The sequence below is a fragment of the Stegostoma tigrinum genome, chromosome 2, assembly GCF_030684315.1.
Source record: "Stegostoma tigrinum isolate sSteTig4 chromosome 2, sSteTig4.hap1, whole genome shotgun sequence".
In the NCBI taxonomy this organism is placed as follows: domain Eukaryota; kingdom Metazoa; phylum Chordata; class Chondrichthyes; order Orectolobiformes; family Stegostomatidae; genus Stegostoma; species Stegostoma tigrinum.
In genome coordinates, this window is record NC_081355.1 from 98730407 (window position 1) to 98749674 (window position 19268).

At 39.0% G+C, this 19268-nt stretch overlaps 1 protein-coding gene across 4 annotated transcripts in view; it reads right to left on the reverse strand.

The window, feature by feature from the left end:
• The window catches only part of LOC125465171 (contactin-associated protein-like 2), a 1711179-nt gene that overhangs the window by 390248 nt on the left and 1301663 nt on the right, over positions 1 to 19268 (reverse strand). For all 4 annotated transcript variants that reach the window (XM_048558395.2, XM_048558386.2, XM_059638055.1 and 1 more), the window contains exon 15: positions 14890 to 15017. In XM_048558395.2, the coding sequence (XP_048414352.1) occupies positions 14890 to 15017 (128 nt within the window). The remainder of the gene's footprint in view (positions 1 to 14889; positions 15018 to 19268) is intronic.

Below are 19268 nucleotides of genomic sequence, written 5' to 3' on the forward strand. Positions count from 1 at the left end.
GGACGAAGACTGATCCCTGTGGAACACGACTAGTTACTGGTCTCCATTCTGAAAAACACCAAGCCAGTTTTATATCCACCTAGCCAGCCAATCCCAAATTGCATTGATTTTAAGTCTTGTACCAATTTGCCATGTGGGACTTTATTGAATGCTTGACTAAAGTCCACATAAGCTACATCCACAGCCTCTTCCATCATCAATTATCTTTGTCACGTCTTCAAAAAATTCAATCAGGTTGGTGAGGCATGGCCTTCCCCATAGGAAATCACGCTGCCTGTTGCTAACTAGTCCATTTTCTTCCAAATGTGTATATATATCGTCCCTCAGTATTTTGTCCAAGAGCTTCCCCACCGCAGATGTCAGACTCACCAGCCTATGATTACCTAGATTATTCCTGCTTCCTTTCTTAAACAAGGGAACAACATTGGGTAATCTCCAATCCTCTGGAACCTAGCCTATGGTCAAGGACAATGTGAAGATATCTGCTAATGCCGCAGCTTTTTCTTCCCTTGCCTCCCCTCAGTCAAATTCAATTTGGATTGATAGGTTTCTGTGATATTCCAACAGTCTCCAAACTTTATTGAATAAAAATCAAAAGAGCAGACCCAGTTACATCTTCAGCATTCGGTTAAGAACTTTGAAATCTCAGCCATTTTGTTGTGCATCATTTTGTAACATTAGTACTTTGAGCCAGTTGAAACATTTTCGCTTTCAGTGTTTGATTTTTGTGAACATGTAATAATTTTGACTGCATCCTAGAGTTGTTTTGCTTTGATAATTTGCATCCCAGAACATCTCTTGTAGTACTGACTGATTTGATTGTTCCAAAATTATTTGAAAATGGCAGCATGTATTGAGAAGTTATTTCACACCGACTGTTTGTGTCTTAACCAAACAAGGTGCAGTGCTGGATGAACACAGCAGGCCAAGCAGCATCAAAGGAGCAGGAAAGCTGACATTTCAGGTCTGGACACGTCTTCATTTTTTCTTAAGAAGGATCCAGACTGAAAACATCAGCTTTCCTGCTCCTGAGATGTTGCTTGGCCTGCTGTGTTCATCCATCCACACGTTTTGTTATCTTGGATTCTCCAGCATCTGCAGTTCTCATTATCTCTGAATAAAATAAATCCTTACTGGCTACATTTCATAGGATCCCTACAGTGTGGAATACAGGCCCTTCGGCCCAACAAGTCCACACTGACCCTCAGACCATCCCACCCAGACCCATCCCCCAATAATTCACTGAACCTACACATCCCTGAACACTATGGCGGATATATCATGGCCAATCCACCTAGCCTGCACATCTCTGGACTGTGGGAGGAGGCCAGAGCACCTGGCAGAAACTCACGCAGACACAGGGAGAATGTGCAAACTCCACACAAACAGTTGCCCAAAAGTAGAATCAAACCTGGGTTTCTGCCACTGTGAGGCAGCAGTGCTAACTGCTGACCCACTGGGCTGCTTTTTTTTTCAACATGTACGAAACTGATTCCACTTTTGAAAAGTCTATACAGCACTGAAAATATTCAATTCATGCTAATTTAAATATAACAGCATTCCTACATTTTAATTTTTGTGACTATTATATTTTATTGACAGGCTTCATCTTGGAAAAGAGATTTGATTTTGAGAATCACTCTATTTGAAACTTTAGCTGGAAGCCTTCTGCAGTATTATATTTTGAGGTTGTCCATAAAGCAAACAAGAATTCTTTACAGTATGCCAGGTGTCATTGGCACAGCTATTGCTTCCAATTTAAAGATGAAGCTAATCATACTCTCCAGTCTTTATGCACAACTGGTGCAGCAATTTTACATGGAGGGCAGGTGTGTAGTTATATTCTGAATTTGCTGTTTGAGTTACAAAATAAGCTTGCCAGAAGAAGTTAATTTTTGTACTTTACAGTCTTAAGCAGAAGAGAAAATTAATGTAGCTGCTGGAAATTGGAAATAAAAACAGAAAGCAAACACATTCTCAGTCAAGTACACTTTTAAAACAAGTGTTGATTAGTGCCAATAAAGCTTTCTAATATTGAAAATGAATTATTACAGTTGTGTAATCTCACTCCTTCAGGTTTTAACTTTTATTGGAGACTTTAAAAATATCAAATTTCAAGTTGAAAGTTTCTGTCTGTTTTCACTCTCTCTTAATCTCTTTATTTCCCTTTCCATTTAGGGAGGTGGTGGCCTAGTGGTATTCTCACTGGCCTATGATTCCAGCAATCCAGCCTGGGTTCAAATCCTGCCATGGTAGCTGCAACTCGAATTCAATCATTTCTTTAAAAAAACCTGGAATTAAGAATCAAATGATGACCATGAATTCATTGTCAATATTCAGGAAAAACCCATTTGATTCACTAATGCCCTTTAGGGAACAAAACTGCCATCCTTACCTGGTCAGGCTTACATTTAACTCCAACAATATTGTTGGCTCTGAACTGCTGACTGGGCAATTGGGGATGGGCAATAAATGCTGCCTTGTCAGCTACGCCCTCATCCCGTAAATTAATAAAGGAAAAAAAAACTGAATATACATTTGCCCACATTAATTTATAGTGCCTTTTTGGTTCTGTATTTCTTACTTCATAACCTTTCAATTTGATTGGTTAAGGAAATAATTGAATAATTGCCTTGTTCATTCAGATTGCAGACCCTGGTTTCCCTTACTGATCCATTATCGGCTCACATTTTCTGCAACTTGCGGACTTATCATCAGCCTCTCCTTATCATTCTCCTCCAAAGCTAACGATAAAAAATGCCAAGTGCCTGGATCTTCAGTGTAATACTAATCATAAATATTGTATAGCAACTTTTCACACAGCTACTGTGGGACCCAGACTTTTACCACCATTTCTAAAAACCTTGTCACATAGAATCTCATGATCTAGAACAGGGCACATTTGATGTCCTAAGAAACCCAAATGCATTTAGAGGAGATAAAAGAAAGTTCCATTCCTTATGTTACATTTTTAACAAAACATTTGATAAGGTACCAGATATGAAGCTGTTTAATTAGTTAAAAAAAGACTCATGGTGTTGGAGCTAGCATATTAGCATTGATAGAGGTATTCTAATTAATAGAAGATAGCGAGCTTGGGATAAGGAGGGCATTTTCAGGATGACAGTTTGCAAATAATGAAGTGCCATTGGGATGGATGCTAGGTGAGGTCAGCAGAGTGGAATGTGTGACCTGTCACATATGGATCTGACCAGATCCTAGATGACCACATGCGCAGAACTGCTCCCAACAGCAGAAACCTGAGCTTTTTGCTTCGGAGCCTGAGCGGCAGCTGGAGACACTGTGTCAAATCTGCAAGGCTGTGAGTGAAATGGATAACTCATTGAAACAGGCTGTCACACCACTAGAGGGAAGAAGGGAATGGGTGATCACCAGGCAGTCAAAGAAAATCAGGCAAGTAGTGCAGGAGTAATCTGGGGTTTTGCTCATAAATTCCGTTTTGGAAGCTGGAGGGTGCTGGTTCCTCAAAGGAGTGCAGACAAAGCAAAGCTTCTGGCACCGCAAGTGGCCTGACTGTTCAGGTGGGGAGGAAGAAGAAAGCAGGAGTGATAATGATAGGGGATTTAGGCAGGCACTTCTGCAGTTGCAGACATGATTCCAGGATGGTGTGTTGCCAATGGTCAAACACTGCAAGGCATCCTGAAAGGGGGAGGATGATAAGTCAGAGATTGTGGTGTACATTGGTACCAATGATACAGGTAGAATGTGAGATTAAGTTCTGAGGAAGCGTCACCAGACTCAAAAGGTTAACTCCAATTTTTCTTCACAGTTGCCGCCAGACCTGCTCAGCTTTTTCAGCAACTTCTGTTTTTGCTCCTGATTTACAGCATTCACAGTTTTTTCATCTTTTATTTAGACTAAAAAAAAGGACTTATAAATGTTGCAACATCTCGATTATGTCCGATGCCATGTGATGGCGAGTACAGAATCAGAAGAACAGGGCAGATGAAGGGGTGGCTCAAGAATTGGTGCATGAGGGAGGGCTTTAGATTCTTGGATCACCGTAACCACTTTTGGGGAAGGTGGAACCTGTTAAGCAGGAAGGTCTTCACTTGAATCAGAATGGGACCAACATCCTTACGAATGGTTTGCTAATGCTGTTGGAAGGAGTATAAACGTATTTAGAATTAGGGGTCACAGAACATTAGTTCAAAATGGACACATCACACTTTAACAAAGGAAACAAGTCAGAGGGAGTTCAGCATGTTGAGTTTCAAGGGAGTAAAAGAGGCTGAATAGCCTCTACTTAAAAGCTAGGAGTATTGTTAATCAGACAAATGAGCCAAGCGTGTGAATTGACATGTAAGAATTGAAATGTTGTTCACAGATCACAGCGATGTGTTTGAGGGAGGGACAGGGCTGGCAATTTAACATTCTGGGGTATTGGAACTAATCCTTCCCCAAAAATAGTTTCCATAATCCAGGCGGGACAGGAGAGAATGTAAAAGAGGAAGTGGAAGAGTCTTCAAATGAGTCTTTGTGAGTAGTGATTGGCAATAAAAAGGAGCCAGTCACAATGCTGAGTGTATTATATGCTCCTAAACAGTCAGCGGGCAATATAGTAGTAGAAGAGTACACAATTCACTGAGGTGGGTAAAGATAAAAACAGGGTAATTATATTTGGGATTCCAACGTCACCAATATTATACGCTTTACGTTATGACTGTCATAAGTACAGGGGACAGATTTCTTACAATGCGTTCATGAGAGCTTTTCTATATCAACATGTTGAAGATCCAATGAAGGACAGTGCAGTGCTGCACCTAAATGTGTGGATTTACGCCAGACAGGTGTTTCAGGTAGTGTGATAGCAACCAAACATTGTACATTTTGAGTTTGTTAAGGAAAAGGGAAAAAAGGTAATCTGCAAAAATGCTATTAGTTCGGAGCAAGGGATATTTTATTAAAATAAGGCAAGATCTGGCCATAGTAGACTGGGGCAGCTTTTTGTTGGAAAATCTGCAGCAGATAAGGGGGAGGGGGTCATTCAAAAAGAAATTGGGAATATTGGGGAAGTTGTTCCCTTTATGGTGCAAGGTAGGAACAAGTCCAGAGAACCCTGGATGTCTTTAATATTGAGGACTGGATAAGAAGGAAAAGAGAGGCTTTGAAAAGGTAGAAAGGGAGCAAATCAAAGGAGGACCTAGTGGAATGTAGAAAGTGAGGGGTAACTTAACGACCTCAAAAAGAGAGCATGAAGAAATACTGGTGGATAAGTTTAAGATATTAAGATTGTAAGATATTTGTAAGAATATCAAGGGGAAGAGGATGTCCAGGAAAGGAGTGTGGTTTATTAGGGATCAAGGGGCAATCTGTGCATGGAACTGGAGGAAATTTGTGGGATGTTAAATGAGTATTTCACATCTGTCTTCACTTTGGAGGTGGAGGATGTAGGTACAGAATTCAGGAAACAGGATTGTGAGGTTCTTGTGTCATTTGACACAGAAGGAAGAGGTATTGGACGTTTGGCACATTTAAAAGTGACAGATCTCCAGGTCTGGATGATTGGTATCTGAGGCTGTTTTGGAATATGAGAGAGGAAATTGCAGGGTTTATGACCAAAATTTCCTTTCTGGCCGCATGAGAGGTGCCAGAGGGCAGCTGATATGGTTCCACATTTCAAGGAGGCTAGTAGAGATAAACCAGTCAATTACAGACCTGTGTTAAGAGATAATGGGAACTGCAGATGCTGGAGAATCCAAGATAACAAAGTGTGAAGCTGGATGAACTGAACAGGACAAGCAGCATCTCAGGAGCACAAAAGCTGACATTTCGGGCCTTGACCCTTCTGATGAAGGGTCTAGGCCCGAAACATCAGGTTTTGTGCTCCTGAGATGCTGCTTGGCCTGCTGTGTTCATCCAGCTCCACACTTTGTTATCTTTAATTACAGACCCGTGACTCTTTGATCAGTGGTAGAAAAACCATTGGAGAAAATTCTGAAGGAGAGTATTAATCTCGACTGGAAGAGGCAAGGTTTGATCAGAGAGAGTCAGCATGGCTTTGTCAGAGGAAGATCATGCCCAACAAATTTTGATTCAATTTTTTTGAGGAGGCGACATTTTAGATGCACGTAATAAGTTGATGTAGTTAAAACGGATTTCAGCAAAGTCTTTGACAAGATCCCACATGTGAGATTGATAAAGAAGGTAAAGCACATGGGATCTCGGTTAAGTTGGCAAAATTATCCTCATGGTCATGACAGTTGGTGGTTGTAGAAAGCTAGTTGTGTTGTTGGAAACCAGTGTCCAATGGAATAACATGGGATCTGTGCTGTTCATGATATATACAAAAAAACAAAAAAGAAGAAAACATGGGATGATGACATCTAAGTTTGTGAATGATATAAAGATTGGCTGGGTGGTTGACAGTGTGGAAGAAAGTCATAGGTTACAGGAAAATATTGATGGATTTGTCAGAAGCGTAGATCAGCGGCAGATGGAATTTAACCCTGTTGAGTGTGAGGTGATACACTTTGGAACAAATGGCACAACAATGGGAGTGTTCCATGAATATCAGGACACTAGGAAGCTCAGAGAAACAGACAGATTTTGGGACGCTTATCTACAGATCCCTGAAGGCAGCAGACAGGTCAGTAGGGTAGTTAAAAAGGCTCACAAGTCACTTGCTTTCCAGACAGCATAGATTATAAGAATAAGAAGGTTATGCAAGTGACTAGGGAAATTAAATTATACTGACCTGAATTAAATTCAGAATACAAACATATTATTAAAGGATTTCCTCTCGCTTGTCTTTATCTTCACTATAGTCAGTTTGTACGTGTCTCTTCTTTTCTGTCACAGCCTTTAGCAAAATATGCAATGTTTTTGGTCATACTGCTCCTGCACCTGCCTATTTTTTAACTTAACTCCTGCATGGTACGTAACTTTAACACTGCATCAATTGTGACGGACATAATCCGAAAGTAATGAGTTGGTAATTGTTCGTTGATTCATGAGCAATATTTGAGTTTCACTTTACAGCTGTTAACCATGACTTGGTTTGAATTTATTGACTTAATTTAAACTAAATGACCAGAGATGTAAAAGTGTTTGTGGTGATATTGCAGTTATAGATCGTAATGTGAACTTAGCTTGCCCGTTGAGAAATTGGCAGGTTCAAAGCTGACCATCCCTTTTACACCTTTTGATTTTCGGCTCCAAGACAGTCAAGTTCATGCCCAGAGAGTTCAAATAAAATTATGCTACGGTATCACGACTTTGCAGGACTAAATTCTTATTTTGGCTTTAAATTTTAACAACCATCCTGCATCCTTTCCCTCAGTTTCTCAGCAAAAAATCTTACTCCTTAAGGACAAATTAGTGTTTGCCATTTCAATAATGGTTCATCTTTATTACATCTGTTTTAAGTTTAGTTAAAATGTTTAACTGATTGTCGATTCATTAAAAATTGTAATGCATTATAAATAAGGATTCTATTAAATCTACATTGTCTCTGGGTCACGGATCAAGATCAAGAGAGTCTTCATAGATAATTAATCCTTCTCAACTTTGAAAACAAAACCATTAGCTCAGATCCAGCAGAGCAGGGAGCACTGAAATATTTGCTTATGTCTGAAAAAAATGCAAAATTAATAATGCAACATTAATTATCTGAGGTTTATCAGAATTGTTAATTGTCTGATTGTTCAGATTAGCTTAGTCAGGCTTTTAAGCTTCCATAATGAACCTAAGGTTGTGCTGAAGAATACATTAGGCATTCTCTTGCCAGAATGTGGAAATTTATCACGCACAGAGCTCTGCAAGAAACCTTCCAAGTTATACGCGTTTCCTCCTCCAAGTGAATTGCGGTACTAATAGTAATAGAAAGCTAATAATAGCAGATCTAACAGGAGATAGTCACAACCCACTTGGACAAGTGCACTGATACTTAAGGACCACTGCTCCTAGGATTACCACAAAAGTTAAAGATTCAGTTAAATTTCTCGAAGTTCATAATTTCCCCGTCTGATGGGCTGAGAAGAACAGAAAACACTGACCATTTTTCTGTACTTAACATTAAATAATGTTTATTGTTAAAAAGCAGAGGTTGAGCCCCTCTGAGAATGAAAACCAAAACCCCCGAAGAGAAGCACTTGGCTCCATAATCTGTAAATGGAATGCGAAAAGTGGCTCAAGCTGCTTTTCAGCATCTTCTAGTGGTTAAACAAAATAAATCCCTGGCACTTCCTTTAAAATTAATAAATAAAAATTTATTTATCTAATTCTAACAGTGAACAAATTAACTATTGTTATGAAGCAGAGGTTGAACCCTCTCTGAATAACGAAAACTGGAACACCAAGGGAGTGTTTCTCTCAATGAGGCCTCACCTCATAATCTGTTATAGAAATTGTGAGAAGTGGTGTAACCAGCCTCTCACCACCCACGCTGTTATAAGGAGGAAGCTAAATGAAATGAACCCATCACAGTCACTCTATAATCAACAAGTAACAATTTATTTACTTAACTCTAACAGTGAACAAATTAACAGAACTACTAACAAACCAAACAATTTCTGCTCTATTCCCAAATCAAACAATTTTAGTGATATGATGTTCCAATCAATACAAGTCCCACATATATAAACCAAATTAATGAAGAAAGAAATTTAAAACTTAGACTGACAAAATTATAGCCAAGATATGTCTTCCGAATGTCCTGTGCATTTTCTGCTGTTCTTCAATTAGGAACATCTTTCTCCATCAAATTCTTAGATCAGAGATATTAGCTAAGGGTGCTGTTGCACCTCTAGTCAGATGATGGTCTTCTAAGTGCTGACAGAATTCTGTGAGAGCCAGTGATTTTCTCTTTAGGGCTGCTGGTTGTTAACTCTAACGGATGGGAGTTGTTCTCTCACCAATTTTCAAATACCTTTTTCTTTTTTACCATTGATGACATATAAATTTTTTACAATAGGATTGGTCTCAAGTTGTCAAAGCTATCAGATTTAAATTTAGTTGGCTTTTAGTCTGTAAGTACCTGGTTTAAATTAATTGGCTGATTCAAACTGGTTGCTTTAATAACAAAAGAAGACTACTGCCTGGGCTGATAACCGTATAGCCTTTTGATACAAACGTTTCACTTTCAGGAACTCTCTGGGCCTGCTGCTACTCTCAGACATTTTTTTTAAATCTCCATGCCTAGAAAAAGCACATCAACTTTTAAAGGGACGACACATTTTCTAACCTATCATTTTACAAACAATTTCTAACATCCTCCCAATCCACAAGTACTATACCCAACTTTGCAACATTACCAACAACTGAATAAATCCCTTCTAACTACTAAATATCTCAAATAAAGCAAGATTCAGGTGGTATGCTGTTCCAATAAATATGAATTCCACTTAAGTAATAAAAAAAATTAGTTTCTCAAAATTACAGCCCAGTGACAAGTCTTCAGGAATGCTCTGTGCCTTCTCCATCAATTCTTCTGTTAGGAATGCCTTCTCTGTCGATTTGTCTGTCAGAAATATCAACTAGTTGTGCCATTGGGATGATTATTATTTATATGGTGCTTTCTCTAAGACATTGAGGAGGCTGTGAGAGCCAAGCTGTTAGCTCTGGCAAATGGTATCTAGCTCTAGGGTCTTTGTCTGACTGCCCCCTTCTTTTTTATACCCTTGATGACATTTCATTATTTCTTACAATAGAAACATTGAAGACAGGAGCAGGAGGAAGCCATTCAGCCCTTTCAGCCTGATCCACCATTCTTTATGATCATGGCTGATTGTCCAACTCAGTAGACTAATCTTGCTTTCTCTCCATAAATTTTGATTCTATTCACCCCAAGTGCTATACCTAATCATGTCTTGAGTACGTTCAATGTTTTGGCATGAACTACTTCCTGTGGTAATAAATTCCACAGGCTCACCACTCTTTGGGTAAGAAATGTCTCCTCATCTCTGTCCTAAATCATCTACCCTGATTCTTCCTACTATGGCTTCTGGTTCTGGACACACCACCATCAGGAAAATCCTCGCTGCATCTGCCCTGCCCAGTCCTGTCAGAATTTTGTAAGTCTCTATGAGATCTCCCCTCATTCATCTGAACTCCAGCAAAAACAATCCCAGCCAAGTCAATCTCTCCTCGTACGTCAGACCCACCATCCCCGGATTCAGCCTGGTAGAGATTCGCTGCATTCCCTCAAGAGCAAGAGCATCCTTCCTCAGAAATGTAGACCAAAACTGCATACAATATTCTAGGTGTGGTCTCTTCAAGGCCCTGAATAGATTGGTGCTATGTTGTCAAAACCATCAGAATTAAATTTAATAGGCTTTTGGTATTTAAGCACCTGGTTCAAATCGATTGGCTAAATTCAAAGATAGTAGGAACTGCAGATGCTGGACAATCTGAGATAACAAGGTGTAGAGCTGGATGAACACAGCAGGTCAAGCAGCATCAGAGGAGCAGGAAGTCTGATGTTTCAGGCCTAGATGCTTCTTCAGAAAATTTGGCCTGCTTTGTTCATCCAGCTATACACCAGGGCTAAATTCAAACACCTGTTGACTTGGTAAAAACTGATACTTGGCCTACTAACTGCACAGCCTTTTGACACAGATGTTTCAATTTGGGTGCTGTCTGTGCACTTGCAAAATTCCAAACTGCTGCTCGCAAACAGCCATTTTAAATCTCTAAGCACAGAAAAAGCACATGATCTTTTAAAAGGACCATGCAATGCTTTCTGCACCCCCCCCCCCCCGCCCACACACACACGCATTTTCCAAACACCAAATTTTAACTTTCTGCCTCCCAATCCACAAGTACTCTATCCAACTTGGCAATATTTTTTCCAAAGTAAAACTATAAACACAGACGAGCAAAAAATATGAATTATCAACAAATAACTGCTAGCTGAAACTCAAAACCCTTTGCAAAGCTTTACATACGTGCAGACACAGACAAATAAACAAACATGGGTTTTCTGGGTGGAGGAGAAAATGTTGGGGAAACATAGCTGAATAGTTGAAATAAACTACAATGGCAAACTAGCAAGAAAAATAAAATCTCAAAGTAAGAGCTTTTGTAAACATTTAAAAAGGAAGAGAGAGGTCAACATTACCAGATGGCCCTTAAAAAATGAATCTGGAGAGAAGGTTTCTGGGAACAAGGAAATGCCAGAGGAGATAAATGGATATTTTGCATTCGCCTTTACAGAAGAAAATACTTTGAGCGTGCAATTAATACTGAATAATAAAGGGGAGGAATCAAGTACCATCACCATTACTAGAGAAATAGTATTAGACAAACCGACAGGGCTAAAGGCAGATAAGTTAAAGGTTTGCATTCGAGGATCACAGAAGAAGTAGCTAAAGAGATAGTAGATGCATTGGTTGTAATTTTACAAAATTCTTGGATTCAGGAGAAATGCCAGTGTCTTGGAAAACTGTCAATGTGACACCCCTGTTCAGAAAGGGAGGGAAGCAAAAAGCAGGAGGCAAATTGCCTGATTAGCCTAATATCAATGGTGAATATTGGAATCAATTATTGAGGAATTAATAGCAGCACATTTGAAAAATCATAATCTAATCAAGCACAGTAAACTTGATTTCATGAAAGGGAAATCATGTTGACTAATTTATGAGAGTTTTTTGAGGGGGTCTGAACCAGAATGGATAGTGGGGAACCAGTAAATGTGTTGCATTTTCAATTCTAGAAGGTGTTCAATAAGGTACCTCACAAATGGTTAAGTCATAAGAGCCCACGGTCCTGGATTGAGAATTAGCTAATGGGCAGGATACAGCAAGTCAGGATAAGGGCGTCTTTTTGAGGTTAGCAACCTGGAACCAGTTAGGTTCCATAGGGATCATTGTTGGGACTGCAAATTTTTACTGTATAGTGGAAAGAAACATATGTACTGTTGCCAAATTTGTACACGACGTAAAAATAGGTAAAAAGGCAAGATGCAGAGGGCAGAGAACAGTTTATGGAGAGTTATTGATAGGTTAACTAAGTGGGTAAAAAGTTCACAAAATGAGTTGAATGTGGAAAAATGCAACGGTATTCATTTTGGAAGAACATTTCATTCAAGAGGTTCATTTAGGTTTTGGTTAATTCATTACACAGTGTAAAAAAAAGGGATATTCTGTCTTGATGTCTGGAGATCTTCTGCCCCGCATTTTTCGCACACAAGGTGAACATGTGCCTGGGAACCAATCAGACATTTGTTGTCACACTGATGACTCCTGCCCTCTACACCCATGCAGGGGAAGGTTGTGGCTTAGTGGCATTATTGCCAGACACTTAATTCAGATACCCCGGTAAAGTCACAAGGACCTGGGTTCAAATTCTGCCGTGGCAAATGGTGGAATGTGAATTTAATACATGCCTGGAATTAAAAATCTAATGATGGTCATTGTTGGGAGAACCCACATGTTCAACCATTGCCCTTTCAGGAAGGATACTAACATCCGTGACTCCAGACCCACAGCAATAACTGCCTTCTGGTCATTAGGGAGGGATACTAAATGTCGATATAACATCCTACTCATCCTGTGAGTGAATTAAAATAATATTGAAGACCCAGGCATTCTGTTTCTTCTGTGCAAAGCTTTCTGAAAACAAATAGGCTATGCTGTTGGGTTTCAAACATTTCTCCCCACTGGCTAAACAATATAACAATATAAACACAATCAAAATTTGTAACTTCTTTTTAAAAATGCGGCAAATTCTTCTTGGTTAGAAACAGTCCTTTTCATCAATTTGGTCCAGATTCCAAAGAAAAAGAAAAGTAAAAACATATGGTCTTCATAATTAAATTTGTTGTTAATGCATGTGTGATTATGTAAGACAACTGACATCCTATTTTCATCGAATAAGGTGTTCAGATTCTGGCATCAACTACCTACATTAGCATTTACTATGTAGTTGACTTGCTGTTTGGCAGCAGCACAGGCTTCATTATGGTCTCCAGACAACATCCACTGTGTGATGACCTTTTAGGAGACTTATTGTAAGTTATTAGACATGAATTATAAAAGGGTAATTTGTGTATTTTATTAACTGCAGGTGGGCTATAATTTTCTTTGGGATTAAATAACATGGAAAACAACAGAGTTTTGAATTTGAATTAATTCAAACTGAATGGATTTGATTTTAATCAGTGCAAATTACCCATTATTTAACAAATTGGACCAATGCCATTTTGTAAGTTGTTCTTTGGGAAAATAAAGTTATTATTATTTAAATTATAGTTGTGTCAATGGAGTGGCTGTGGCATGTTTAGTTGGTCGGCGTTAGGGATTGATCCATGTTGAGTCATCACTTGATCTAATTTATCTTTCTTCTGAACCTGCATAAAAATGTGATTGCTGTACTGTGATTATGAAACACCAGCGCATCAGCAAGACCACTGGTTTTTACTTCCAACACAACCCCCTCTTGTCCATGTTTTAGTAAGCTCCAGGTGCTATTCAGAAACATATAAAATCAATAAGCTGAGGCTAACTGGTCCATCAAGCCTGTACCATGCCTGGATGCCTGGAGACATGATCAGACACTTCCTTTCCCCACCCACAGAGCCAACTGAACTCCTGGGAGAAATGAAAGAGCAGAAAGCTAGATACGTCTGGAAATAAATATTCTGGAAATTTCTTCCCCAAAGCCCACAAACAATGAAAACCATTCTCGGTAATTGCATGGACCAAGTGATGTCAACCTCCTCACATTGATCTGCAAAAGCACCAACTTATTCAGAAGTCTGTCTCCTGCATTCTATTCAAATCTACATCTTATTCATCTCAGATTAGTCCTTGCAACTTTCATTTTTTTCTGTGACATCAGGGGTGGATTTTATGATTATACGCTCGGGCCAGTCTTGACACTTGGGCGAGTGACTTCTACCCCAGGCACAGGACATCTTGCCAACCAATCTGATTACAAAGCAGCTGAGAAGTTCCAACAGTGCCAGGAGCAGGTTTTGGCCATTGCTGGGACTTCAATGAGTCTCATGAAGAAGGAAGATAGGAATCAACATTGAGGTAAGTCCAGGATTTTTGGTCGGAGAGGAATTGGGGATCCTAGCAAAATGGGGGTGCAGAAGTAGTGAGAATTTATAAAATTCATAGGTTCAATCTTGGGAGGCTGCCCCTAAGGACACAGTGATATTCCCAAAGAAGGCAATCCCCTCGCTTCCTTTTACACTTAGCTGTTAAACTTTGCAAGATGCTCAACTTTCATTTAGCTTGCCCACTCAAAGTTTTGAGATAGATGAAGTTTTAATTTAACTTTAATACTACTTTTTGAGAAAAATTTCCTCAAAGCACAGCATTTTTAACCAGCCTTTGATGAGCTCCCTTCAACCTATATCCATTTGTGCCTTTGACTTTGAGTTTTTTCTCCTTAACAGCTGCTACCGAGCCTGCATCCCACGACAAAGTTCTTTCAGTGCAATGTAAATTTAACTTACTATTCGTAAAAGAAGAGACATTCATAATGTACAATATAAATTGTAATAATTATCTCCTGATTTGACTGGACACTGGATTAGGAGTTACCTACATTAGGCAAAAGATTCCTTTACAATTATCACCTTATTTACAGTGAATCACAGACTTAGTATGCATATCAGATTATTAGCTTTTTCAGCTTTGCTGTGTAAGTTATTATCAATGAATAACTCTATAAGTGATAACTTTAAATTGCTTGTTGCAAATTGCTGCAATGTTGATGTTTGACTTTTTTTTAAGAAAAAGATCACTTGAGCTAAAAATGAAAAATTGTTTCTCAGACTCATTAGCAGCATAGAAATAATTTCATCTCCATAAATTTGGAATAATTTCATTTGTTTATATGCAAATACATTGATATATTTCCCATATTTTATCAAAAGTTCAAATGAAACTTGTCTACCATAGAATGAAAATTGCTTACTGTCTCCTTGACAACGCAGTGGACCAATTGCAAGTCTTGCTTCAGATCCTGAACGGCTGGTGTCTCCAACTAATACCTGGCTTACAGGCAGATGACTTTTATAGGCGAGAAGGCCAGTATCCTTCCTCCTGAAAAAAAATTGTTTGGTAACAGGGTAAATTGTTATGTTTGAAAATGTCTACTTATCTTGGCTCAAGCTTTTAGCAGTATGGATGTTGCATCCTTTTACATATGTGCAAGTACAAAGTACAAATGTCTTGGTAAACATTTTGTATATGCTTTCAAATATTGACTGAACAGGTAAAGATGTCTTGGAAGTTGAAAGTGACATCATTAAATGAAAATATAAGCACTTGGTTTTATTTTCTTACAGTAAAAATTATTTGTCAAAACTTTTTACAGTGCTTTTCAAACTGGCCAACCAGCTCTGTTCGATCAGCTGAAACTAAAGGAAAGTGTCCTCAAATTGGCACTGCAGGCTTGGGAAAGAGGCATTCCACCTTTCACTGACTATCAGTCCACAGGGTTAGACCTGCCAGGCCACATATTGAGTTCATTAAAATGGAGTGGTAGAGGCTGAAGCCCTTAATTGGGCTCTGATTCCCTTAAAGGCATCTAAAGCATGGCAGGAAAGTTGTGGGCCAGCTAGCAGAAAGCAGACAGCAGACAACATAGCAATTTAATGTACAGGTCCACATGCCTGTAGTCTTGAATACCTGCAGCCCTTAAGGCGAAGGGACTGTGCCAATAAGAAGAAAGTTCCACGATGTTAACCCATTGATAGTCAAGTAATAGTAATGTAGCTCCAAGTCGGGACCGAGTGTGGCTTGGATTGAACGCAAAGATAGATGATGGTGTTCTCATGCATCTGTTGCCCTTGACTTTCTAGGTGGTAGAAGTCACAGGTTTTGAAGGGACTCTCTAAGGTACTTTGGTGACTTGCTGCATTATGCCTTGTAGATGGTAATTATGCAGTCACTGTGCAACAGTGGTGAAGGGTGTGACGTTGAAGATGGTGGATGTGGTGCCAATCAAACTGATTTATCCTGGATGGTTTTGAGGCTCTAGAATTTTGTTGAATTTTCACATATCCAGGCAAGTGGAGCATATTCCATTACGATCACCACAGAATTCCTAGCCTCTGACCTGCTCTTTTAACAGAATTTATATGGCTGGTCTCAGTTTTTTTTTTGGTCAGTGGTGGCCCCAAGGGAGTTGAGAGTAGGGTATTCAATGATAGTAATATGATTGAGGTCAAGGGTGATAATTGGATTCTCTTTTATTGTAGATGATCACTACCTGTCACTTGTGTGGCATGAATGTTACTAGCCACTTGCTAGCCCAGTCCTGGGTCTTGTACGGGTTTAGATATGTGTTAAATAACAACTTGTTTTTAAGGGATACAGTATGCTTCAGAATTTGTGGAGTTCTGAAGGGTGTTTAACATTGTGCAATCATTAGTGAACTTTCCCTCCTTTGACTTTGTGATGGAGGGAATGTCATTGATGAAGCTGCTGAAGATGGTTGGGCCAACAGCATTACTCTGAGGAATTTCATACATTGATGTCCTATGGCTGAGATGATTGACCTCCTACAATTGCAATAATACTCCTTTATACTAGGTATGACTCAAGCCAGTTTTCTTTCCGATTCCCGCGTCTACAGGTTTGCTGGGGACCCTTGACGTTACACTCAGTCAAATGCCTTGATGTCAATGACAGTCACACTTATCTTGTTTCTGGGTTTTAGCTCCTTTATCAATGTAATGAGATCAAGTGCTGCATATGTCTGATGGAACCTCAACCAAGTGTCAATGAATGGTTTAATGTTGCATGTGAGCCATTTGGTAGAACTGTTGAAGATAACCTCCATAAAAATGGACTGATCAGGCAATAATTAGTTGATTTAGAATTGTCTTGCTTTTGTGGACAGGATGTACTTGTATTACTTTCCACCCTGTTAGGTAGATGCCAGTGTTGTAGCTGTACTAAAACTACTTGATCAGGGAGTGGCTAGATCTGGAGCACCATTTTTAGGTACCTATTGCTGAGGTATTACAAGTGAATCTCATCTTGTGCCCATATGATGCTCAGAGCAGGTTGTTTCTCTCTTTCCACAAAGATGTTAGGATCAATTGAAGAACTGCACCATTAAAGTGCCCAATCACCTGGCTTGATACAGACAGCAATGAAATCTGGCACTAAGTGATTATAAATGACTTAGTAAGTATTACATTTACCCAATTGAGCATTTATATTGTAGCATAACTTAAAAACTCCAAATATTTAAAAATTCTGGAATATCATGGGTCTCGAAGTCCAAAGATGTACAATGGTTCACAAAAATGATTTGAAGGCGAAAGGCAATAATGAAATTTATTCTTTCACTGGAAAGATGGTGGCTGAGAGGATGGAGGTCTGATAGATGTCTACAGAATTATGAGGGGCATAGATAGGGTGGATAATCAGAGATTCTTTCCCAGGGTTGAAATTTCAATTACAAGGGGGCACAGGTTCAAGGTGAGAGGAGGTAAGTTTAAGGGAGATGTGTGAGCGAAATTTTTCATACTGAGAGTGGTGGCAGCCTGCAGAGCATTGCCAGAAGAGGTTGTGGAAGCGGGCACGTTGAAGACATTTGAGAGGCATCTAGGTGGGTACATTAATATGGAGGGAATAGAGGGGTGTGGATCAAAAATGGCAGGTTTGGTTTTCGATTAATTAGGGCATGATGGTCAGCATAAGCTTGGAGGGCCAAAGGGCTTGTTCCCGTGCTGTACTTTTTCATTTGTTTTATAATTTCTTCACTATTATATTATTTTGGTAATCATATTCACATATTTGTTATTTTCTCAAATGTACTTAAATTGATTTTCTGGATGACATTGTGTAAAATTTCTTTGAATCAATATTTTTCGATATACATTTCGTTTAGTTAATGAATTTTACATTCTCATTTGTCACTATCCTTAAATTGTATGCTTGATAGTTATCTCGTTGTGCTAATTAAAAAGCAGGTAAGGAATGATGTGAAATCATTCTAAAATGTTAATATACTTCATTTGTACATGTTTGGGATGTTCCATTGTTGAAGGGAGATCATACATTCAGACACAGCATGAAACACTAGTCACTTTGCTAACATATAATTCTTCTTCCTTAGGTTTGTTTCTTTAAAGATTATTTAAGTAATTTTTACGGCACATGTACGAGTTACAATAAAGTTGAAAATTTTCCCGATTACAAGTTCTTAAACATAAATGATGGTTAAATGTGTAAAAATTTAACTTTCCAGTCTCAAAGAAGAAATGTTCTGTTGAGGGTTTGATGGGTTTTTTTAGGGCCTCACTGTTTACATTGATTCACACTGATTTGTATTTGGACATGACCTAATGAGATTTGGTAGATATTTGTGTGTATTGGCATCACCAAATTGGTGTATTTTGGGTTGGGTTGCATTCACTGTCACGATACACTTTGAAATTTTTGTTTTAAGTTTACTATGCATCTGTTTTTGCCTGGGTGAATTGAGGCTAAATACAGAGTAACATATTTCTTCTTTCCATTCTTGGATTCACTCACTCCTACGCCATAGGTTATTCTCGTCTCATCTATTCTCTGCATATGTTTATGATAGTACTTTGATCAACGAGCTTTCAGTAAACACAAGGCTATCATTGTAGTTCATCCATCCAGATCCCATCACAGCTTGGATGCAACACCATGGGAAGGTAAGAGTTGGCATTATAGAGGTATTCTACCAAATGTAGCATCAACGAACCCAACCAAACTAAGAACCATCAGAGCAAGGGAAATCACGTCGAATAGAAGCAGTTCACTAACACATAGAAAAATGATGACAGTTTCTGAAGGCTGATTGTTGCAGGAATTCCTCAGGGCAGGATCTCCTTCAACCTTTTCATGACAAAAAATCTCCCCATGATACTGTAAGTTATTAGACTCATTCCTGACAACTACAGGGAGTAAGTTCCATTCATAATTCTTTAAAAACTTCGACCCTCCAGCCGGTTTACATTACAACTGTGAAGGAAAAGACAAGGAGGGTCACCGGAACCAAAATGTTAGCTCTGCTTTCATTCCTGATTCACAGCTTCTGCAGTTTTTTTCAGTTTTCACATTACATCTGTATTTGGACTGCAGTTAAAGTTACATTTTTTCCAGGTAGTGAGCAACTTTAACAAGAAAAAACCTGACAACCTCTGCTAACCTTTAATGGAACCACCACAACTGAGATATCACCAGTAACACCCTGAGTTCTCCCTTTTAGTCAGAAGCTAAGCTAGATCAAGCTAAACAGAACCAGCTACAATCAAAAATGTGAACCCTGTTTTCTTTTCATCTCCACATGATTAAATCCATATC